Consider the following 25,192-nt stretch of genomic DNA (forward strand, 5'->3'; position numbering starts at 1 on the left):
AAGAATTTCAGAACTGGGTCTTTAAACATTGTGTTCCCAGTTCGAATCTCATATAAGTGGATTCAGTCCCATTGACTTGAAGGAAAAAAACTCACTAATGATTGGGAGAGAGGAGACAAAGTGTGATGCAGTTAGTGAATAAACATAATAAATGCCAATATTTTGCATCACCAAATATACTTTAAATAACTACAATTTTTAAATTATTAGTATTCATTCAGAATGTATTAACAACTGCACAGTAGCATATATTGAAAAATAATGAAGTTTTATTACTATGAGACTCACAGTACAGCATGCTCATATTAGATTTATAATCTAGCATATTAGATATTAGGAAAAAGCTGCCAATTTTTGGGCTGATGATAAAATAAAGCCACTGACAGTTTAAATTGAGCCTTGCTCTAAAAGTCTATTAAAAAAACCCAACAACCCCAAACTCCTTGATACTATTGTGACAAATGGTAGTAAGTATTGAGTATTACTATTATTTTATTAATTAGCAATATGGTGAGTTCCTTACTCAGACACACTGCCACTGATTTCAGTGGGAGTCTGTTAGGGTAAGGACTGATTAAGGACCTCAGAGTCTAACTTGCGTCATTATTTTAATTGTCCTTTGTGGTCTCTTTAGAACTACCAGCATGAGGTTCCTCAGAGTGCCTGTCTGTCAGAACTCCTACTATATTTAAGCTCTTCCCTTAACTATGTCACTGAGTTAAGGATGAACTTAGAGTTTGGACTCCAAACTGGATCAAGTTGGAGTGCCGCACATAAAGTCCAGTAGTTCACACCTCAGTATTGCAGAGGAGTCAACTGTGGGCTGCATTGAAGAACTGTGTGAGGTACATTTGTCCTGCAGCACAGTGTAATGCATCGAGGCAGAGACATATATAGAAGCAGAGGAAAGGGGAAGAGGAATAATAATTTGAGAGAAGTGATGAGTTCACTGGTATAGTTTGGAACTTGACTTCAGAATCCATGTGTCCTCTCCCTCCCTTCATTTTATTGCAGAAGTGATATACAGAGATGAGAGGCTGCTTAATAGGGACAAAGAGGAGATGAAAACAGTTATAATCAAAAGCAGAGCAAGGGTAGTCTGCAACCACATACGGAGGTAGGTTAGTTCTCATGGCATTGCTTGGACAACAGAGAGGTTACCGAACATATTGATACACCTGCATAATGTTAAATCCTAAGCCAAATCTGGCATGTTACAAGGTAGGATGACTGATACTATCCAGCCATCATGTTCTAGTCTTCTAGCGGGGAGGGAGGCATCTTTTCCATCCTGCTTTCATTGGGTTAAGTTCAAAGACGATTCTTGCAGGTTGTAGGCAGTTTGGAGTAGATGACCAAATCACTGTAGAGAGTGTTGGGAAACTTTTTGAGAAAGTGGGACCTGTTTAATTTGAAAACAGATCTCTTAATTCATCTTGAATTCACACCATTTGATGTTTTCAGTCATTTGGAGATGTTTCATCTGAAAGATGTCCAACTTCTTTTCAATCTTGATGGTGAGGAGCCATGTTTTAGTCCCATAAGTTTGAATAAAGACCACCAAAGCATTAGATATTCTCAACTTTGTCTCTCTACTTATCAGGGTGTTCAGCTAACAAAAGACATTTTTGATGAGGTCCCCCATTTCTGACTACACTTTTGCAGTGTGGTTTTAATGTTCTTTCTCAGTGCTGTCATGTTATAGACAACAGAGCAAAGATTAGTAAAATTATTGACAATCTCAACAGGGTGGTTGCCTATCATCTTTTGCCACAGAGCTTTCTAGGGTTTTAAGTGCTGTAGCTAGCTTGTTCATTGATTCAACAACTAGTGCTATGTTGTTAACAAAACCGACATTGGTGAGGGTCTTATCAAGGTGTATGCCTAAAATGCATTTACCTGGTATCTGGTCAAGCACATAGTATAAAATGGCATTGAAGAGTTCTGGGATGGCAACACATCTTTGTCAAACAGTCTCATTTGCTGCTTGCACATTTCCAGAGTGATAAAATAATAACAATATCTACAGCCACAAAAGAATAGCTGGTCCAGTGGTCTCTTCTTACCTTAAAGTCTATGAGTCAATGATAGAAATAATTTGTGGTTGGTATTACTGAGATTGGCAGACTGATAGGTTCTGCAGTTGCTGATGGAAGATTTCCAATGACAAGAATTTAATTAATCATCTTCTTTGTTCGGCCGTTGTTACTCGACCAGGTAAATCAGTGAATTAGTTTCCAGTAAAACCAGGTGTTTATAACAACAAGCTCATGAGAAACACACAACTGTTAAAGGCAGTTGTCATTGTGGTTTAAGGTATCCAAGACAATAGGTCCAATAACGTTTTTCTGTGCTCCACTGGAGTTACCAACAGTAGTATTAAAGTTGCAGAGGAGAGTGACTAACAGACTTTATGGAAAGAAAGGACCATCATGATCATCCAGAATGACCTGCACATCGCAGGCCACAGAACCTCACTTAGCCACTCCTGTAATAGTCCTCAAAATGTGATTTAAAGACTTCAAATTACAGAGAATCCACCATTTTCTTTATTTCAAACCAACAAGTGACATGTGCCTCATGTTGTAGAGGAAGGCAAAAAACCCTCAGGATCTCTGCCAATATGGGAAAATACCTTCTTGTCCCCAGATATGGTGATCAGTTAGCGCCTGAGCACGTGGGCAAGATCCACCCACCAGACACCTTGGAAATAATTCTCTGTAGTAACTCGGAGCCCTACCCCTCTAGTGTTCCCTCTAGTGCCATTGGAGATATTTGTTAATAGTAGTTGCAGATGAGCCAATAGTTCCCTAATTTGTGTCATCTGCAAATTCTGTTTGCACACTCCCAATTTTTGTGCCAAGGTCATTAATGAAAATGTTTAATAAAATTAGTTCTAAGATTGATCCTTGAGGAACTCCATTAGTAACTTCCATCCAGCCTCACAGTTCACCTTTCAGCATGCCTGTTTTAGTCTCCCCTCTAACCAGTTCCTCACCCACTTTTTGATTCTTGTTTTAATTCTCATCTTCTCCAATTTAACTAATATACTAATATGATACTACTGTTAACTGTATCAAATGCTTTACTGGAATACAGGTAGATTATATCTACTATATTTTCTTTGTCTAAGAAAGAGATCAGGTTGGTTTGGCATGATCTGTCTTTTGTAAAACCATTGTTCTATTTTATCTCGGTTACCATTTTCCACTATATTCTTAACTACTCTCTCTTTCAAAAAGAAGAGAGCAGAGCTGATTATAGAACTCTACTTTGTTTCTTCAGAAGCTTTGTTACTTGGAGCACAGAAAATAATAATTTTCCATATTCTGTGCTTATGCTGAAGCTCATCGTTAAGTAGGTGACTGGAAATTGGTGTAAATGATAAGATCAATTTAAAGATATAATTTTTAAGAAAAAGTCCCACTTCTTTTCTTGTATTGGAAGCACCTGCCTGTATAAGATAGTAGTTGTCTAGTCTTGCCTCAGTGCCATCTTTAAGGTGGGTTTCAGTGAGGCCAGTGATTGACATCTTTACCTGGACATTTCTCTGAGAAGCAGCTCTTTTGAGCCTTCTTTATTCGGGATTAACACATTCCATGTCCCAATATGTAAGAGAACCCTTCTTACGAGATTAATTTTTACAGATAGCAAATCAGGTTGAATTGAGGCAAACACATTTGTGGCTTTTATAGCAGTTGGGTTTGGGTGGCAGGTCGCTAGCCCATCTGATCCTACACCTGGGTCCCTCAGGAAAACATGAGCACCCTCAGGTGGACTCCATCCACTTGGATAGGGTTGGAACTGCCTTTATAAAGGTAGAAAATATTAAATAAATAGGAATAAACATTAGTCTTTCTATAATAGTTTAGGATACCTTTGCTTTATCAGAGAAAAGTGGGTATTGTGTCTTTAAACTGGGGATGTAAAATTGCAGTGAGTAATGAGTATGTATTCCTCTGATCCCTTAATGTACTTGATGTGAGGTTCCTCTTTCATCGTAGCTAACATGCTGTCCATTAAATGTGCTGCAGCAACATCATTAGTGGCTTCAAAGTGCTCCTGCATGCATCATTTTTTTTCTCTAGCAGGTGAGTGAGAGGGATGATTAGCTAGGACTAGTATCTGTCACTCACAACTTCTGTGATCTTCTGTAAAGGTTTGTGGTTGGTATGTAAGCTCTCCATAAGACTCCATTGATGTCAGATACAGAATGACCATCACCCTTTTACAGCATGTAATGTCACAAATAGCTTTATGCCGAAAAAATCACCTAGGCATATGCAATACAGAATCCAACCTAGTCGATATCTCCTGTCTGAGCTGGTGCCAGGGAAGACTGCTTTGTTACAGCAGTACTTGCCAGATGATACCGACTGTAAAAAAACCAAACCAAAACAAAACAAAAAACTTCCTGGCCATAAGTCATCCAACATATTACCTATAAGTTTGAGTTTTCTGAGTGATTAGGTTAAGACACAAAAATGTTTAATAACATGTACCATAATGCTGTATATCCAGAAGATGCAAGAAAACCCCCAGTGCTGCATGTTCTGAAGAGACTAATATTGACAGCAATTCTAGTCTGTGTAGCCTGGGGTAAATTAGGCAATCTCATTGCTGCCAGTATTCTGTGCTCAAATATTTATTTTGTACAAAAATACCCTGTTAAAATAATACAAGAATAGAATTCAACTTTAAAATGTATCAAATATATTACACTATATAATCTAAGGGAAATATTACTGGGGAATGTCTTTCTATAGGCAAACAGAATATTTCCCTCTCCCTGGTGGCCCTTTTGCACTGTCTAAACTGATGCAAACGGTTGATAAAACCATTTCCCAAGACTATTCCTAGCATAGGAGGCCTTCTACAGGAACCATAGAGTCAGCTTTACTGGCCATATGCCTTGCTTTCTCTTCCCTCAGGAGGACCCAGTGCAAGGAGCATTCTAGGGCAGTCCAAGGGCAGCAGGAAGAGAAATAGGGTAAATCCTACACCATGCTGCTTCAGTGTCCCATGTGGGCCATTGTATAGGGGGCTTAAGTTAGGGCAACCCTGAATAAAGCTGCTACCTTCTCTATCTCACAGAAACACACAGATGAATTTAGCCCAAGATCCCTGTGAGCACTATTTATTCCTGAGCTCCCAAATGTAGGCTTTTATAATGGCAGCCACAGGTGAACTAAGCTCTTCACTTCTGCCACCTCTTTATCTTTAAGAAGATCCCTTCTAAAACTGTATCCAGCTGCATTATCATTTCCTTGGCTATAGTTTGTAGCAGGCTTTGCATTCAGGGAGTGCAAGGAAATGCAATTTTGACTGTCTCCTCCACCCACTTTGCACATTGAGTGCCTGCTGAAGACCCATTCACTGTCTAGCTATAGCCAATGACTGCTGACAATAGACAATAGTACAATATGTAGATAATGGGATAAGCTACTGATCTAGGTGGGCAGTAGTTGAGAGAACAGTATTAGAATTGTGAAGTTAGGATTAGGGGAGCATTTGCTGAACTGGCTCCTTCAGTCTCTCAGATGAAGACCACTAACAGCTTCCAAAATCTGGTTTAAATTCACTCTTGTGGATCACTGTGTCCCACTGGGAGTATTTCAGAGTGTGCTCAATTTAATTTTTTATGTCAGTTGGTTGTTTTATTGTCTTGCTTTTTTAATGAACACAGTAACAACATTTTGGTATAACATTTGTATTGTCTGTTTTTTTATATGTCACAACTTAATACTGTATGTTCTGAATAGCAGTCTCTTTTTTATTTTGGTTAGGCAATTTATTGTTTATCAGAGAATCTTGTGCTGATCATTAACTGTTTAAACCTTGAGCATGGAAGTCTTGTGTGGAGTATACGGTTGTTTATTGTGTGGAGTTGTTTGTAAGCAGAGGCTGCATTTGGGTGCAAGTAACTTGTCTTCTGTAAATATCAAAACCCCTGGGTTTACACTGCCTACTTCACAAGTGTACAGGTTAAGAAAGTGGGCATGAGCAGAAAATGGGCTTAAACATAAATCTGATCATAATGAAGTATTTAACTACACATTTGCCTTTCAAACTTTACTCCAGTTTACTGGGCAGGCATAACTTTATTTGGGATTTTCAAAAGTGCTTACTCAGGGTAGGCTCCTAATTCCATAGAAGTCAATGGGAGTTGAGGATCATATTTCCAAAGGAGGACGGTTGTGACCTAGGGAGATTTTCAAAAGCACTTAAGTGTGTTAGGCTCCTAATTTGAAATATAATCCACGGTATTTAGGTGCCTAACCTCTTTAAGCACTTTTGAAACACTGCCCTAGGTTAGGGTTGCCAACTTTCTAATTGAACAAAACCGAACACCCCTGTCCTGCCCTGCCCTGACCCTGCCCTGAGGCCCCGCCCCCACTTGCTCCATCCTCCCTCCCTCCCTCCGTTGCTCGCTCTCCCCCACCCTCACTCACTTTCACCAGGCTGGGGCAAGGGGTTGGGGCGTGGGAGGGGGTATGGGCTCTGGGCTGGGGGTGCAGGCTCTGAGTGGGTCCAGAAATGAGAGGTTTAAGGAGAGGGCTTCGGGCTGGGGCATGGGGTGGGGATGTGGGGTGATGGTAGTGAGGACTCTGGCTGGGGCAGCAGGCTCTGGGGTGGGGCCAGTGATGAAGGGTTTGGGATACAGGAGAGGGCTCAGTGCTGGGACCGAGGGGTTCGGAGTGTGGGAGAGGGTGCATGCTCTGGCTGGGGGTGTGGGCTCAGGGATGGGGCTGGGGATGAGGAGTTTGGGATGCAGGAGGGGGCTGGGGCAGGGAGGTTGGGTGTGGGATGGGTGTGAGGCGTGAGGGGTCCTGGTGGCACTTACTGCGGCTCCCAGGAAGTAGACTGCCAGTTCCCTGGAGCCCCTAGATGCATAGGCATCAAGGGAGACGCCGTGTGCTGCCCTTGTGCTTGCAGGCACCTCCCCTGCATCTCCCATTGGTCATGGGCCTCATGAGTCATTGGGCTGCAGGGACCTGCCAGTTGCTTCTGGGAGCTGCACGGAGCTAGGGCAGACAGGGAGCCTGCCTTAGCCCCGGGCGTCTGCTGCACCACCGACTGGACTTTTAACGGCCCTGTGAGCGGTGCCAATTGGAGCTGCCAGAGTCCCTTCTCGACTGGGTGTTCTAGTTGAAAACTGGATGCCTGGCAACCCTACCCAGGGTGCCTGTCTTCATCTTTAGATGCCTAAATACCTTTGAAAATTTGTCTCTATGAGCCTAAGCTGCTGAGGCGCTTTTGAAAATCCCATTATTGGTGGCTGTAGAGTAGCAGTCTCATTAATGCAGAGCCAGGTTCATCTTGCTTTTCTGGTCCTGCTCATCACTTTTTACCTTTCCCTTATCCAGTTTATGCAAGAGCTAGTGCAAGGAAAATAGATGTACCGGTATGTTGAAAGTGTGGTAAGGATAAGAACCCTGATTATATAATTCTGTACAAACTGTATTTCGTGCAAAACCCTCTCAAGAACATCATAAAAGTAGTAAATAATAGTTTGGAAGTGGCCAAAACATGGATCATCTGTTTAGTGTCAGAGACAAATGGAGCTGAAAGTTTGGAGATATATTTAGATTGTAGACAGATGTTCTAACGATAGCTGTTATATGTTTTTCAAAGGACATGACCAAGTTGCAAATAATGCTGTGAAACTCTAATAATGCCTGCTAAAGTAAAATGGCTAATGTGGCCTATAATGTCACAAGAAAGAGCTGTGACTCTAATTCTAGAAGCCCAATATAACAAACACTCTGTTTTGTGCTTTTGGTTGTTAATACACTCTATGCAACATCTTTTCTTTTAATGCAATTATGTGAACTCAGTCCAGTTTCTACTGGAGAGATGTCCATATTGCCAGCACATCTGGCTATGGTTGCCAGGTGTCTAGTTTTTGACTGGAATGGCTGGTCGAAAAGGGACCCCTGGTGGCTCCGGTAAGCACCGGTGAGTGGGCTGTTTAAAGTCTGGTTGGTGGCGCAGCGGGGCTAAGGCAGGTTCCCAGCCTGCCGTGGCTCTGTGCAGCCCCTGGAAGCAATGGCATGTCCCCACTCCAGCTCCGATGCATACGGGCAGCCAGGGGGCTCCGCACGCTGCCCCCGCCCCAAGCACCAGCTCTGCAGCTTCCATTGGCCAGGAACTGCGGGCAATGGGAGCTGCGGGTCCGGCGCCTGCAGACAGGGCAGTGCGCAGAGCCACGTGTCCGCACCCCTGTGTAGGAGCCAGAGTGGGGACATGCCACTGCTTCTGGGAGCTGCTTGAGTTAAGCGCCACCTGGAGCCTGCACCCTGAACCCTTTCCGACGCACCAATCCCCTGCCCCAGCTCTGATCCCCTTCCCGCCCTCTGAACCCCTTGATCCCATCCTGGAGCACCCTTCTGCACCTCAAACCCCTCATCCCCAGCCCCACCCCAGAACCTGCACCCCCAGCTGGAACCCTCACCCCCCATGCCCCAACCTCCTGTCCCAGTCCTGTTCCCCCTCCCACCCACTGAAGCACTCGATCCCAGCCTGGAGCACCCTCCTACACCCCAAACCCCTCATCCTCAGCCCCATCCCAGAGTCTGCACTCCGAGCCAGAGCCCTCACCTCCCCACACTCCAACCCTCGCCCCAGCCTGGAGCCCTCTCCTGTGAACCTCTCATTTCTGTCCCTACCCCAGACCCTGCATCCCCAGTCCAGAGTCCGTACCCTCTCCCACACCCCAACCCCCTGCCTCAGCCTGGGACCCCTCCCATACTCTGAACCCCTCGGCTCCACCCCCCAGCCCAGAGCCCACTGCTCCACCCCAAACCCCTAATCCCTGGCCCCACCCCCAGAGCCCATATGCCATCACCCTGTCCCGCATCTCAACCCACTGCCTCAGCCCGGAGCCCCCTCCCACATCCTGAACTCCTCATTTCTGGCCCCACCCCAGAGCCCGCACACCTAGCTGGAGTCCTCACCTGCTCCCTCACCCCAACCACCTAAACCAGCCAGGTGAAAATGAGCCAATGAGGAAGGGTGGGGAGAACAAGTGGCAGAGGGAGAGGGGATGGAGTGAGCGGGGGGCAGGACCTCAGAGGAGGGGCTGGGCAAGGGTGTTCAGTTTTGTGTCAGTAGGAAGTTGGCAACCCTATATCTGGCAATCCTTTGTGCATTTTAGTACAGAGGAAAGGATTGACTCAGCATTATAGATTCAGCTGACCTTGATTTCTGGAAGTGATCATTTCTGAATAGGGTAGGGACTGTTAAATAGGTTGCAGTACCACTCCCTCGGTGTATCTTTAAAAATATTATTTAACAGCACAGGTGTTCATGGCACTTTACAGGCTTATAAGGTACAATCCTTGCCCTGAGGAGCTCACAATAAAGCAACAATTTAGTACTCCCACAGAAAGACATCCAAAGAGGAGAAAAGGAATCCAGGAGCCTCTTCCCTAACCTCCATCACAACTGTATTTAACCAGGCCCAAAACAAACCTAATGGTAGTGCTAGGTTGCAAGGCTAGCTAGTATTTCCTGTAATATTGTGTTGCACAAAAGGGACCCAATTCACTGGTGCCCACACAGTTCTCTTGTACTTATTATTCCACCAAAGGGGTCACAAAACAATCATAAGGGCCCCTTCACTCCACATCACATATATTTTAAGAATAATAACAAAATAAATTTGTTTTGTGCATTTTAGGGTGGTCATATAGAACAGATGAATTTTCTTCTGACCTAGCGCAATAAAGACAATCACTTATTGCTATTGAAATGGTCAAAATGTGCACTTTTGGAAGGCGACCACTTAAAAAGGAATTTGATTAGAAATGTATCAGAACACATACTTTTCCATAGAATTGAAACTTGAGCTCTAATGGTTAACCTGTGGAATTCCATATATCCTCATGCATATTTTGGAACCAACCCCTTTCAACACTTCCATTTGTTAGAAAGTATTCTGACCTAGGCTCTAAGAAGAAAATAATAATAGTCATTCAGTAGTTTCATTGTGGCCTCGTGGATAATAGTAAGAGAAAGGAAGACAAGACAAAAGTGAAGCTCCAAATTTCTAGAATGTTTAAAGATCTTTGAAAAGTTTATGCACAAGCAGAGTTAATTCTGTCATGCACCAAAGTGCCAAAGATCTAGCAGTGAAGAATATTAATCCACTTTTATAAAATCAAAGAGTTCATATTTTTTACTGTAAAGAAATAATTTGAATAAAATTTGACCCTTTCTACAATTGTCTGTGGGTCAAATTGAACCCACCATTAACATTCTCTAATATCTTTCTTGTATTAGCATTTCAAAACTCAATTTAAATATTCACATAGCTCTTTTTTAATAAACTTAACAAAATTCAGGTAATTTCCTTCAACTTTCTTGATTGAAGGAAGGCAGTGGGTACAGATATAAAAAAGATGTACAGCTATGAGCAAAACCTGAAATCAATTATATATACGAAATAACATAACACATGGAAAGAAATTAATCAAAAGGAAAAATTTCTACTATATGATTCTCTTGGTCTGCTACCTGCAGGCAAAGAACGTAAATGAAAAAAAAATCAACATTCTTCTTGCAGATAAGGGAAAAAATTAATAAAAATGTTTCCTTCCTACCAGATCCCCTGATGCAACTTGTGTTAAAAGTAAGTTGCTGCAGGAAGAACTTGCTCATTTAAAATAAATCCGTGTGTGTGTGTGTGTGTGTGTGTTTTACAGAAATACAGCATTATTCTTCCTGTTAAGCTCAATTACATCAGATTGTTGTGGATTAACGGTGTCCAAAGATCACCTCTCTTTCCTACCTCATCTCATTAAATTGTTGTACACTAGGTGCACTTAAAAAATTTCCACCGGTTTGAGATAACTGGTTCCACCAGTATTGCTCATTAAAAGTATATGGAGTATCTCTCAAACTGTCCGAATTTTTCAAAACTTAAGAAACGTTTAAACTACTACGACAATACATAAAGCAGATATATCTGAGGAGTTTAAGATGTGCTCGCAAGGTAATGAGTATCTACAAGTTGGCATCTGAGTTGAGCTGTTGAAAATGTAACATTAGGAAATCTGAGAATTGCAAAAAGGATTTTGTTAAGTTTAACAGTGCACAACCATAGTCTAAAGAGACAATAGTTTTCTTTAAGTATTAGATTGATATTATTTATCAGAATGGTAAGCATGAATGATATTTAAGTTTTTCTACTTACTGAACAAATATGGTGGTGTGTGTCTGACTGCCAATCACTTGTTGCTAGGAGTGTGCATTATAATTTTAAGATACTCATCTTACAGTTGGCTTTCTATGTACTGCTATATGCTGCCAAGCAGCAAGAGACTGGAATTTAACTGCCTGGCTTGGCCATTGCTTCCCATATTGGTGGGAACTGCGTAATGAAGATATTATGCTGAAATTCCAGAGGGAGGAGGAAGTCTAGCTTTGATTTACTCTCCAGTGAAAATTGATGGCCATTTGGAATCAGCATTAACTGAGAACCAAAGTGAGTTCAGTAATTCTGAAAGATAGTCATAGAATCATGTCACATGTTTCTAGCTTGAGAGAGATAACCTAGTAGGAAAAAAATCTAAAGCGTTCTTGAAGTTGCCAGTATGAGCCAGAAGCTCTGTTTCATAAATTCTGGATGTCATTATTCAACCATATGTCCTAACTTGTGAGTTCCCATCCTGTGAGGAATATTATAAACTTGGTAGCCAGATGGTGGTTGAATAGAGTCTTGGCGTCCTGGCCCTGAGGTAAAAGCCAAAAAATGGAAAATAGGTAACCGTAAAGGTATTGCTTGTATTTCTTCTCATTGTTGTATTGATGTTATTGTTTTACTCCTATCAACATGGGCTCATCTTCCATATTTCAACACTCCATGTCTTCCCACTGGCAGAAGACAGTGATTTGGTATTTACAGTTTTGTCTACTGTAAAAGTGGTGAACCAATGCAATTTGAAAACCAGTTCTGTCACTCTGGGGAAAGCCAGTGATGTGCTGGAGGAGGAACTTTGGAGCATGTTTGCAGGAACTCCTTGTTCAAATTTCTTTCATCAAGTTGAGGGAAAAACCAGGATGTTTTTCTTGCTGCTGACAGACTTCAGAACCGCTCAGGATGCTGTCAAATCATGCTGACCAAAGATGATATTTCTTGGGGCTTATAAAAATACTTTTTGAAGGACAAATTATTTATCTTTGGAATGGATCAGGTTGTACCAGTTATTCTAATGTCCTAACATTCTTCTGATGTTTTTCAAGAGACGGAAGCCCCAGGACCACTTTTTGTAATGTCTTCTCTTCACCCTCCACATTTAAAATGAGACAAGTTGAACACGCTGTTATCTTCTCAATATTCTTGGCTTAATCTTTAGAAACTGATAATAAACATTTCCAGCAAGTTTATTGGCAAACTGGTGTTGCTTCATTCTTTGGTTATGTTTAGAAGAAAATGTTTTTGTTTAAATAGAAAAACAAATGGTTTGATTCTCCAAAACCCATGCCCCTTCTGTCTGTAAGCTTATTCACACCTGGTACCTGGGTTTTAATACAGGTTAATAGTATTATATTCGTGGCAGCACATTATTGGGGGGAATTTTCAGAGTTTCAGCAAGATCATACAAAATGCATCACAGGGATCCACCAAGTTTTAAGACTCAGCAGTGTATAATGGCTTTTAGAGAAGACTTATTAAATACTACTACTAATAATAATTATATCACATTAGCCTCTCCCCAGCCATTCACCATCCAGGATTCCAGACATTCTGAAGCATTTTTAATTTGCTAAGAGGATTGTTTTATGATGCTGCTGTCAGAATGCTGGTTGACTAGGAAGGAAGTTAACCACTCATGACTTAATGGGTTAAGAATTTCAGACCTGGTCTACACTACGATTTTAGGTCAAATTTAGCAGCATTACCTCGATTTAAGCCTGGACCTGTCCACATGACAAAGCCCTTTTTTTCGACTTAAAGGGCTCTTTAAATCGGTTTCTTTACTCCACCTCTGACGAGGAGATTAGTGCTGAAATTGGCCTTGCCGGGTCTAATTTGGGGTCATGTGGATGCAGTTCGACGGTATTGGCCTCCGGGAGCTATCCCAGAGTGCTCCATTTTGACCACTCTGGACAGTGCTCTCAACTCAGATACGCTGGCCAGTGTAGTGAGCTCATCAGCACAGGTGACCATGCAGAGCTCATCAGCATGATGTGCACATTGCCAGGTCAATTTCTTGTTTTGATCCACTCCATCTATCTTTTACATCTTAGGCTGGCAGCAGATGGTGCATTACAATTGCTAGCCATCATCATCTCCTGGGTGCTCAGCAGAAGATGGGAATGACCTGGCTGAGTCACTCCCATGTCTGCGCAGGTGCCCCAACCAACCTCACTGAGGTTGGCTAAAAGAGAACCCAGGAGTACAACGACGATGACTACCAATCATAATGCACCGTCTGCTGCCAAAAGGCAATAAGCTGCTGCTGTATAGCAATGCAGTCCCACATCTGCCAGCACCCAGGAGATGTACAGTGACGGTGAGCTGAGCGGGCTCCATGCTTGCTGTGGTATGGCATCTGCTCAGGTAACCCAGGAAAAAAGGCGCAAAACTATTGTCTGCCGTTGCTTTCACGGAGGGAGGGAGAGAAGGGGGGCCTGACGACATGTACCCAGAACCACCCACAATACTGTTTTTGTTCCATCAGGCATTGGGATCTCAACCCAGAATTCCAATGGGTGACGGAGACTGCAGGAACTGTGGGATAGCTACCCACAGTGCAATGCTCCAGAAGTCGACGCTAGCCTCGGTACTGTGGACGCAGTCCACCGACTTAATGCACTTAGAGCATTTTGTGTGGGGACACACACAATTGACTGTATAAAAATGATTTCTAAAAAACTGACTTCTATAAATTCGACCTAATTTCGTAGTGTAGACATGTCCTCAGAGAGACTTTCCCATAGCATTAAGCAAAGCATTGAAACACATGCTTAAGGCTATCTCTGTGTGGCAAAGCCCTTAAACATGTGCTTTGAGCACATGCTTAAGTGCTTTGCTGCTTACCAGTAGTCTGATGAATTGGAGCCAAAGGACTTGATTTACTATTGAATTTCTCCAGTTTTATGCCATTCTAACCCCACTGATTTTGTTGGAGTTACACCAGTATAAAACTGGAGAAGTGCATTGGTGCATTAGACCGAGAGTGCTTACAGGGTCAGGTGCTGTTTGTGTCATGAAGAAGCATTTAATTTTAATAGGCATTTTCTCTTTTAAAGGAATGTAGGGCTATTTTCTTATGACATTTCACTCCCATCTTGCCTGTCTGAAATGCTTTTAGTCACTTTTTTGTACATGCCACTTGCCCTTTTAGATTTGTATTTACCTTTATCTTTAGAAAGTAGGGATCAGGGCTGCTAGTGTCGTATCTATTTTGTGCTGTAGAAAAATGGTCACTTTTTTATATATATTTTATATGTATATAAAGTGAAGGTAAATATTTATGTTTTAACTGTTAAGAGACTAAACATACTAAAAAAAATGTGCTTGCATGTTTTTAAATCTGATACAAATTAGGGAACTAGAGTTCAGATTTCCCCACACTGCTCTGCCAAGTGGCCTCAATCAGAAATAATTTTCTCCATGAAGGAACATGGAGTTCACTCATCAGCCTCTCCTGACTAGATATTATTATTTGTATCAAATTATATGTGGTGATTTCCTGAAGTGGACTACTGTGCCCACTAAGCCACACAGGTTCTTTACTGAATTCACTCCTTCATTGCTGTCATTAATTTTACTTACCTTTCTCGTGTCTATTGCCCTTATTTTATTTATTTTTAATTGTTAATGTAGGATTATGGACATCTGAATAAAATTGGTTATAACGCCCCCTCCCCCCCAAAACACAAGTTAATATGGAAGGTGGAAACTGAGATCTGCTCTTTAGTAAACATTTTCCCATTTTTCAGTTTGAAATCTTGGGGAAGAACTGGAGAATTCAATTGCCTACACAGTAGCTTCTTTAAGATCAGAAACTAAGATTTTTTTATCTAAGTGTATTTGGAAATTCTTAACTGCTTATCAAGTTATCTAAATAATCTGAAACACTTGAGGTTTACCTTTTCCTAGGTTACATCTAATGTTTTTACACAGCCCTACTACGAAAACACTATAAAAATCAAAACACAAGTTTATGGAAGTAAGAATAAAAGACAAAAATCTACATATTCCCCTGGAATTAACCATTTAACTAAACTCCTAAACCTTCTGGGATTTAAATTTTATTATTTGATTTCAAGGATCTAATCCCATCACAAGCCAGTTGGCACTCACACCTAAGAAGAGTTTTAGGAGTTGGAATTATTTTGATTTGCACTGTTGCTGCTTTATTTTATGTTTGGTTGGTGTCAATATTTCACACTCTGCCAACTCTGTTTTTAATACATTTTTCATCAAAATAAAGAATGGCGCTTGTCTCTGTTGAAATAAATGAAAATAAAATAGGAACATAAATAATGTATGTATACTATAATTGTACAGTAAAATGAAAAGCATGATTAATAACTGATAACATCATTACATTAAAGCAAGGAGTTAAAAGGAAGCACAATGTAGTCTAAACTCACTCTAGGAATGGGTGCCGGTGCTAGCCCATTGGGGGCCTCAAGCAGGAATATTTTTGGGGCCTCCCCACTCAACACATGCTAATAATTAATAGGGGCCGCTTTGAGCTGCTGGGGGCCCTAAACAATTGCTTAGCCTGCTTATGCCTAGCACCAGCTCTGCTAGGAACTGATGAAGCTGCAATCAGTAATCTAAAGTGCTGTAACATCAGCAAAATTAGTGAAAGCAGACAATTGAGGGAAAAACACCACATCAGAGAAAACTCAGGACCTCCACTCTTTTTAATGTCATATTTATTGTTGTCCTTGTGACTTTAATTTTAAATTAAGATAGTTCCATTCAAATAACCAATTCAAAATTCTGGACAGGATCGATTTCAGTGGAACTGGGATACAGCGGAATTGGGTGCAGGATCAATTTTTAAATGGATTAATAATGAAATACAATGCTATGGAATCATGAAAATTAAAAAAAAAATCTACTGTTAACCCCTAGCTGAATGTAACCATTCATTTTCAGTAAAGGTCAGCATAGTTTTTTTTGGGAATGACTTTCGTCCCTGAGTATTGTGTATGTGGATGATTCTTTGATCTGTGCCTGCAGATGTCTAGGTAGGCAAGCATTTCTTCATTAGAGTACACATATTGGGGATTTGTGCATCGGCATCTAGATGTGTATGCACAAAATAAAACCAAATTCAGATGTATACCTACAATCTGTGATTTTGCATGCATGTGATGAAATTTACACTTTTCTAGCCAGATGCATGCACAAATTGGGGAATTATATATGTGTATCTGTATTTGGCATCTACCCACAAAAAAGTTTGATAAAAATGTTTTTAATCTGAGCTTCATTTAAACCAACCAACCACCATAACTTCAACCCCCTTGCTGCTTTTTGGATCTACCATGTCCTCCTCTCTACCGACATTTGTTGAACTATATGTGACATTCTGTGTACTACTTGAAAATAATGTTAATGTGTCTTATAAAGTGAATATTTCCAGGACTGCCATAAGTGAATATATATGGACTACATATCTATTCTTTTCCTTAATTTATAATGGTGATTATTAGGGTGCTGACTACATACTGGTGACTCCTTCAAAGAACATCTCTAAACAGGCATAAATATCACCTCACACATGCAAACTGAATTGCTCAGATATTCTTAATATATTTTCCAGCAATTCTTATTTGGAAATTAAAATTACTATAAGATAATGTTTCAGCAGGAAGTCAGATTGCTGAAATGTGGACTGTTATATTTCATCCAAATAAAAACTGCTTGAAAAATACATTAAAGACATATGACCAGTTTTGGCAAGATATGGAACATGATGTTTATGCCTGGTTGGACTTACACACACCCACACCGTTCCCCTCCACTCTCCTCCATCCTCACAAAGATTAAAATCTCTTAGAACAGTTTCATTGTTTAATAGAATCAGAATACTGTAGAAGGCTCTTTTAGTAGATCATCTGTTGCAAACTGCAAGATTTCTGTGTATCAATTTAAATGCTACTCTTTGATTTTTGATGATCTATGTGAACACACTTTCCCCAATTACGACTAATTGTGAAAATCTCTTTAACATTTGTGTTCTTTTGTTCACTTACCATACGTATAGATGCAGGGACACTTGAAAAACTCTAATTTAACCTCTTGGTGTTTTTATAGGGTTTATGGATGAATGCCTTTGCACAAAAATCATTATAAAATTAAAAAATGAACGTGTCTTCAATAAAAATCTTGAAAAGAGAGATGAGAATAACCAATAAAATGTATTTGTCATTTTCCAACTTGGCAAAAGTGCCATCATTTTATATACTCATATTTAAAATTGCATAATTTGCGGTGGGTGTTTTTGAAGTTGCATTTTAAAACTGAAATTAGAAGTCATGTAAGGTGTCTCACTGATAGCACTGGAGATTGAACTTCTAGACATTCCAAGTTCTCCCCAGATTCCCTGCCAATATGTGCTCAACTCTTTTTTGGAATAATCCTCCCCCCCCCACCCCGGAATAGATGGTGTCCATATCTCCATGTCCATGGCCACTCAACTACATGCTTTCCCAAGACTGCCAGAAAATGCAGGTGATGATAATGGCACATTATTGATAATATGCAAATAATTTCTTTGGGCATAGATTCAGTCTTTATGAGAAAGGTCTAGATTGTGCAACCCTTACTTTATACTGGTGAGTATGTCCTCAGACAAGTGGACCCATTGTGTCAGATTCTCAGGCAGTGTAAATTGGCATAGTTCCATTGAAATCAATGCCAGCTGGGAATCTCTCACCCATTGACTTCAGTAAAGACGAATATCATATTTATGAGAGCAAGGGTTGCACAATCTAGCCAAAAATGAATTTGACTACTTTGATGCAATAGGGGTAATCACAGATTCCTAATAAATCATAAGAAATTCCAGTAGTCAGTGTATTTTAATAACTTTATCCTTCCCTCTTCATTTAATGCAATAGGACCATTTATGTACTGCGTATCAGTATTATAGAAGTATTAAAAATAATACTGGAAAACTATCCTATAAGTACAAATTACATTTTTTCATTAGAGAACTATGTTTCATTTTAGCAAGAAATCTTCGGTCAATTATAAGTGAGGCCATGCTTTCATCAGAGAGAGAAAGGTGTAATTTTTCTTCAAGTCTCAACCATGTATTTTGAAATCTCTTTTTGAAATCCACTTTTAATATGAATTTTGAAAAGTATAGAATTTATTAAAATCTCACTTCAGTTAAAATACATTCCATTATTTCCAATCTCTATTAAAATCTCGGGTAAAATTGTACATCTGCGAAAGATGTCTTTACCAGGTAGTTAATATTAACAAATGAACATAAAGTGTACTCATTATTTGCTCATCAGCAAATTTGACCTTGCCCCCAGGCTAGTAGTGACAAAACGTAGTTACCATCTGTTGGGTGTTTGGTCTATGTGAAATGAATTGGTAATCTCAGTCCAGTTTCTGTCAGCTGTGTGTCCACAAAACAAAAAAAATCAGCAGAATTGCCACTGACTGGTACCTCATTAAAGAGGTATCAGGACTTTGTGCCAAGGACTTAGTGGCCATGGAGACTACAGAATTATTTGTAACTGGTCTCTTCAGAGCAGAGTTGAGGCCCAATGGCAGGGCGATGTGAGGAAACTTGCATTGTCCCTGTCTGTGCTTTAACTATTCAAAGAATAGACGACTCAGGTCTGTAAAGCAAATTTAATGAGCACTAGAATTTAATGTAACATTAAAAAAATCTAACAAACACAAGAACATAAAAAGGACTCTTCTTCCACATATACAAGTGGGGTTTGCATATATAACTTCCATTTCTATTATTAGGAATGGCTGGCTTAAATAGCACAAAGCACAAAGCAGATAATTTGCACATATTATTCCAAAAATATAACAATATTTTGCATATTTGAAATACATGTGAGCTATTCACTGAGCTGGCAGAATGATGTGAAAAATCACATTTTTTTTTTGCAATACATTGGATAAATTATCTGATAAATGTTATTTGATCATTTCTAATAAATTCCTATCACAGCAATTGAAGAATAGACCCTAGTTGTAGAATTTAGTTGTAAGATATGAGGCTTTTATTTCATATTACTGTTAGATGATTTTGGTACAGTGTCCCTGATTCTTTTTAAAGGGCCCCTTGAAGATGCCATTGACGATGAAGAGGAAGAGTGCCTGTCTGAAGAAAATGACATTATCTCAAAAGAAGACTTTCCACTGGAGGAAAGCTTTTCTGCAGAGTTTGAGCCTGAGAATTTGAGTTGTGAAGAAGTGGAATACTTTTGTAATAAAGGTAATCAATGCAGCACAGTGCCTGAGGGAATGAAACCGATACGTGCACATGCACTTGATCAGAAACATTTTGTGGTGTTTGAAATGCAGAAAAAGCCCTATTAATAAGAACCCTTAAATTAAGAAAATGATCAACTCTTGTTGAGTCATCTTTTAATCTGGTAGTACTGTATATATTCGTTCATAAGCCAAATATTTTTGGTAAAAAAGTGACGCATCAAAGAGTGGGGGTTGGCTTATAAATGGGTCTACACCAAAATTTGATGATTTTAAACTCTGGGGAATCATTTAATTGAATATTGAATACATTATCATTTTGTTTACCTGGAGCGTCTGCAGGCATGGAGCCCCTCAGCTCCCAGTGTCCGCGGTTTGCCGTTCCCAGCCAATGGGAGCTGCGGGAAGTGGCATGCAGCTGGGAACGGCAAACCGCGGACACTGGGAGCTGAGGGGTTCCATGCCTGTGAACACTCCAGGTAGACAAAACGTTCAGGCCCACTCTTACCCTAATGGGCCAGGAGTCAGAGTTTGCCAACACCTGAAATATAGGGTCAGCTTATGAAAGGGTCATACAGTTTTTGCTATTTTTACCTAACCATCTTGGAGGGGTTGGCTTATAAATGAACAGGCTAATGAACAAGTATATATGGTAGTTACTGCAAATATTTCAATATGGTAGAGCTGGAACTCAGTTTCTAGAGTGTTGGTAATCAAAACATATTTATCTTAACTATTTAAAATGAACCTCAGAAATCCATCACATAAGACAGAGAGCTGGCAATACAGCAGGCCACTTCATTACTTCCTTGCCCATGTTAGGAAGCTTGCTGTGTTTTTGGATTCTTGAATTAAAATAGTGCTCATTGATGATACACTGTCAGCACTGTGAGGTCAGTGATTTGCAGAAAGGAGGGCTTTTAAAGTTGTAGATGCCTTTTTGGTACATCAGTTGTAGGTTATTGAAGATACATTTATTTTACGATGAAATATGTCAATGCATTCTTAACCTGTGTTTGGGCATGCTGTTCCCAATCCAGCTGACAGAAAGGTTTCTGTTTTATGAAAAACTGATTTAACTTTCTTTCTTTCTTTTTGATTGTTTTATTGTTTGTCTTCTGCAGCTAAGGATGCTCATCCAATATCTAGAACCTTTGTGGTAATGGTTGGCTTATTAGTCGCAACGACCCAGGAAGTTTGGTTTCAGTGATTTTTCTTTCTGTTCTCTTTAGGGCAGTGGGATATTTTTTTCTCACTGGGATAGTTTGGTGGTCTCCAGTTTATCATTCATGATTTTCCTAGGCAAACTGGAACAAGCCTCTTTGAGTGCAGTCAAAGGCTTAGGCCCATAGGCTTAGGCCTATAGAGTGCTGGTTGCCATAGAAGTAGAGGTAGGTGGTAGAGAGTGGAGAAGGCGAGAAAACACAACTTCTGTAAGTTTCTCACACACATGACTATGTTAGGAAGGGTTAGTTAGTTGATCCTTAGCAAGGATATGGCACCTCGGAGAACAAACAATCAAAGATGCAGTTTTGAATCCCAGAGCTAAATGGCTTATCATATTAAGACCGAACAAGATGATAAATGAAAATACTTTAAAAACACAATGAGCTAAATGCTGTTAACATTAAGAACATAAGAATGGCCCTACTGGGTCAGACCAAAGGTCCATCTAGCCCAGTATCCTGTCTTCTGACAGTGGCCAGTGCCAGGTGCCCCAGAAGGAATGAACAGAACAGGTCATCATCAGGTGATCCATCCCCTGTCACCTATTCCCAGCTTCTGGCAAACAGAGGCTGGGGACACCATTCCTGCCAATCCTGGCTAATAGCCATTGATGGACCTATCCTCCATGAATTTATCTAGTTCTTTTTTTAACTCTGTTATGGTCTTCACAACATCCTCTGGGAAGGAGTGTGGAACTCCTTCCCAGAGGCAAACACTGCACCCATTATGAGCTCAGTGGTTGCTCATGCTTACCCTGGATAATAGTTTGCTTGGTTTAGTGGAAATATTTGGCCAGACACTGGGATTATTCTATAGTTATTTTGTGATGTAGCTCAAGATTTTTAACTTTCAAATGGATGGTCAGCATGCCAGTTCTTCCCAAGTCCTCTCTGACCTGTCTAGAATGCCATATGACTCCAGAGGAGGGGGAGGGGACTCTGAGAAAGGATTCATATCGGGCTGATGCAGCTATTGCTTTCCACTGTATACTCACACTGCTTAGAAAGTCTACCCATTCTACAGAGCCCATCCCTGAAAATAGTCCTGTTCTGTGTGAATGAATGAAAACACGTGTTTTCTTCCTTATTTTATTTACATGCAATAGTAATTTGTATATTTATAAATCTTGCTGTTTTTTTGTGAGGGACAACAAATGAAAAACAGGAATGGGAGTGAGGGTCACAGGTATAAAATCAGGGATCTGGAGGGGGGACAGTGAGCAGAGAACCCTGGACGGCTCCCACTACTCCTCGAAGGCATCCAGGGAGCCAGTGGACACAGCCCAGAGGAAATCTGTCTAGAGACGTGACTTGAGGAAGGATCAGAAGTAGGTCCCGCAGTCACAGATCACCCTCCACCCCCTATTTAGCTTCCTCCTCCAGGTACAGTGCCAGGAGGAGGCTGATGAGGAGGTCTCATGACTTTGTAGGGCCATGATTAGGGTGTGCATAAATCAGGAGGTGTGTGTGGGGGAAATGGTATATAAATGTGTGCCAGGGTCTCCCTCTCACTGCAAAAGTATCAGGTGTCAGAGAATGTCATGAACCCGCCAGGTACATACCCATGCTCATGGCACCATGAAGGAACTGCCAACTAATAGTCCCGGCAGGCTGTGGGACCAGGGTGGAATATGGATTAGCCCTCTGGGATGCCTCTCCCTTCTTGGGTAGCAGGAGTTCCTGCCACTTGTTGTCAGAGCAGGACACAAGGATGAGGAAATGAAGGGTGTGGATCATGAGCACATACAACTGTTTCCTGGGTGCAGTTAACAGATGGACTTGCTGTATGTCTCACAGCCAGCTCAGACAGTATGTAGGGGGTGGCTGGGGAAGCACAGAGGGCCAGGGGTCAGGATCAGGCAGGGAGCACCCTCCCGAAAGACTCACTCAAAGAAAACCACAAGAAGCAGGTGTGAGGGCTGCCCTCAACTCCTGGAGCACAAGATGGGGGACATGAGGGATGGAGAGTTCACATGTTCCAGCCAAGGGATTGACCCTGTCCCCCTGATTGTAGTCCATGAAATCTCCAATCCTGATGGTAACAGCCAGAACAGACTCCGGTGCATCAACGGGGACTCCCTCACCTGCACACCTAGATGGGAGTTGTGTAGCAAGGGCTCTGCAAGGAGGTCCTCCCCATGAACCTGGTTGCTAAGACTAGCTTCTAGGTTCTGAGACAACGTGAAAAGATCTTGGGAAACTCCTGGCAGCTGGAGCTCTTGACCCAGTTGACCTCAGCAGAGAAGGCCACCAAATAGATAGCTTGGCAAGCCTCCACCCATGCTAGGTGGCTCGGGTCCTGGACCAGAAGGAGCACGTTGTCAGCATACACTGACAGGACCATCCTCAAATCCAGCTCTTGGAGCACCAACTCCATGAACCTCTTGTGGAGAAAGGTGCTCAATGGTGATGGTATATTGCTGGCTGGACAGCGGGCAGCCCTGACACACCCCTTGACCAAAGATGACTGGTTCAGTCAGGGTCCAGTTGAGTTGACTAAACATTCACAGAAGCGTACAACACTTGGAGAATCTTGCCGTTACTATGTCTTAAGTTTAGGTATGAACCTGATCATATATCCCAGGAACTGGAAGCTGTAAAGATATTTGTTGATTCTTCAAAGTGAATGTCAATTGATTCTTGATGCTCATTTCTCCAGGTGATATGTATAGTAGTAGTTATAAGTTATAAAAGAAGCTTTAAGCCTATCCACAGCAAATTCTACAGGGAAAAAAATTTAAAAGAAAATTTCTTATCTTATCTTATCTTATCTTATCTTATTTTATGGGGCACATAAAATTCCTAACCGAGGCAGTGTAAAAGAAAAGTCCCACTTTGAAGTAAATGGAGAACCTATTCTGGAAAAGAATGGAATAGGAGAGTATGAAGGCAGTGGTTTTCAAACTGCGGGTCGCAACCCAGTACTAGTCGTGGAATGTAAGGCACTGGTGGCTCTGGTCAGCACCACCGACTGGGCCATTAAAAGTCCTGTTGGCAGTGCTGCCTGGCTAAAGAAGGCTAGTCCCTACTTATTCTGACACCACGCTGCACCCCAGAAGGGGCCAGCAGCAGGTCCGGTCCTAGGTGGGGGGGCCACGAGGTTCTGCGTGCTGCCCCTGCCCTGAGCCTCCACACTCCCATTGGCCAGTTCTATGGGCAAGAGCCGCACAGAGCCGCTCGTGCACTCCGCCTAGGAGCCAGACCTGCTGCTGGCAGCATGGTCCATGGTGCCAGAACAGACAGGAAGCCTGCCTTAGCATCCCCGCTGCGCCGCTGACTGGGAGCCGCCCAAGGTAAGCCCAAGCCCCTTCCTGCACCCCAAACTCCTCATCCCCGGCCCCACCCCAGAGCTTGCACCCCTAGCCCAGAACCCTGACCACCTCCTGCACCCCTCCTGCACCCCACCCCCCTTCCCCAGCCCTGAGCCCCCCCAAACCTCTCATTGCTGGCCCCACCCCAGTGCCTGCACCCCCAGGCCATAGCTCTGACCCCTTCCTGCACCCCAACCCCCTGCCCCATCCCTGAGCCCCCCCAAACCCAGAGCTCCCTCCTGCACCCCAAACCCCGCAGCTCCACCCCACAGACTGAAGTCCCAGCCCAGCGCCCTGACACACTTCCACACACCAACCCCCAGCCCAGAGCCCCTCCCACACCCTGAACCACACATTTCTGGCCCCACCTGTAGCCCTCACCCCCAAACCTCTGCCCCAGCCCTGAGCCCCTTCCACACCCCAAACCTCTCATCCCCAGCTCCGTTGGGTCATGGGCATCAATAATTTTCTTCAACTGGGTTGCCAGAAAAAAAGTTTGAAAACCACTGGTATGAAGGCATTTAAATGGCTCAGCTACAGTTGAGTTGTTTTGTGTCTTAGAAATTTAGTACTGGTAGCATGAGGCCACATGTTCCCCTTCTGTGGACAAAAGACAGGAGGGAAAAACTCACCTGCGAAGTAAATGAGATTCATCTCACAGAGTTTCCTTTTCACTCTCCTCCCAGTGGAAGGGTTTGTGACATTATTGAATGAGGCCCAGTGTTGCTAATTGTCATGATTTTGTCATGGGTCTCATGCTATTTAGTGTTTTTCTTAAAACCTCAGATGCTGAAATCTAGAGATTACATGATGATTTTTTTTTTCATTTTCTACCTTTCTTGGGTGTGGAGGAAAGATTGAAAATGTGAAGTGAGTGTACCCTAAAGGCTCAGAAACCAGAGAGAAAGAAAAAGAATCTAAATGCATTTATTTGGTGGCCTGACTCGTGATTTTTGAATGCTTGGATTTGGTAGTACTGGAGGCCTGCAAACACACACATCCTGTAGGTCTGCATGGAAAGTAGAAAACAAATGGGTAGATCCAGGAACCCTTCTCCCACAATGACATCATGACTTTTGATGCAGCCATCCATACTGCCTTTGGTTATTTCTGCCTGCTCACCACTCACCACCATAGATGCAAGCAGAATGAGTTAATACTTTGTTGTAAGGGGAGTGTGCCACAGACAGTGACTAGTCCCAGAAGTAACC

General features: G+C 41.9%; 1 protein-coding gene across 5 annotated transcripts in view; it reads left to right on the top strand.

Annotated features, from left to right (window-relative positions):
- The window catches only part of ZFPM2 (zinc finger protein, FOG family member 2), a 469,416-nt gene that overhangs the window by 97,410 nt on the left and 346,814 nt on the right, over positions 1-25,192 (top strand). For 4 of the 5 annotated variants that reach the window (XM_039524775.1, XM_039524770.1, XM_039524771.1 and 1 more), the window contains one exon: positions 19,290-19,448. The exons of the other annotated variant lie outside the window; for it this stretch is intronic. Coding sequence is in view for 3 of the 4 variants with exons in the window: in XM_039524770.1 (XP_039380704.1) it covers positions 19,290-19,448 (159 nt within the window). In the remaining variant the exon portion in view is untranslated. The remainder of the gene's footprint in view (positions 1-19,289; positions 19,449-25,192) is intronic. 5 annotated transcript variants of the gene reach the window in all.

The sequence above is a fragment of the Mauremys reevesii genome, linkage group 2 (genome assembly GCF_016161935.1).
Source record: "Mauremys reevesii isolate NIE-2019 linkage group 2, ASM1616193v1, whole genome shotgun sequence".
NCBI lineage: Eukaryota > Metazoa > Chordata > Testudines > Geoemydidae > Mauremys > Mauremys reevesii.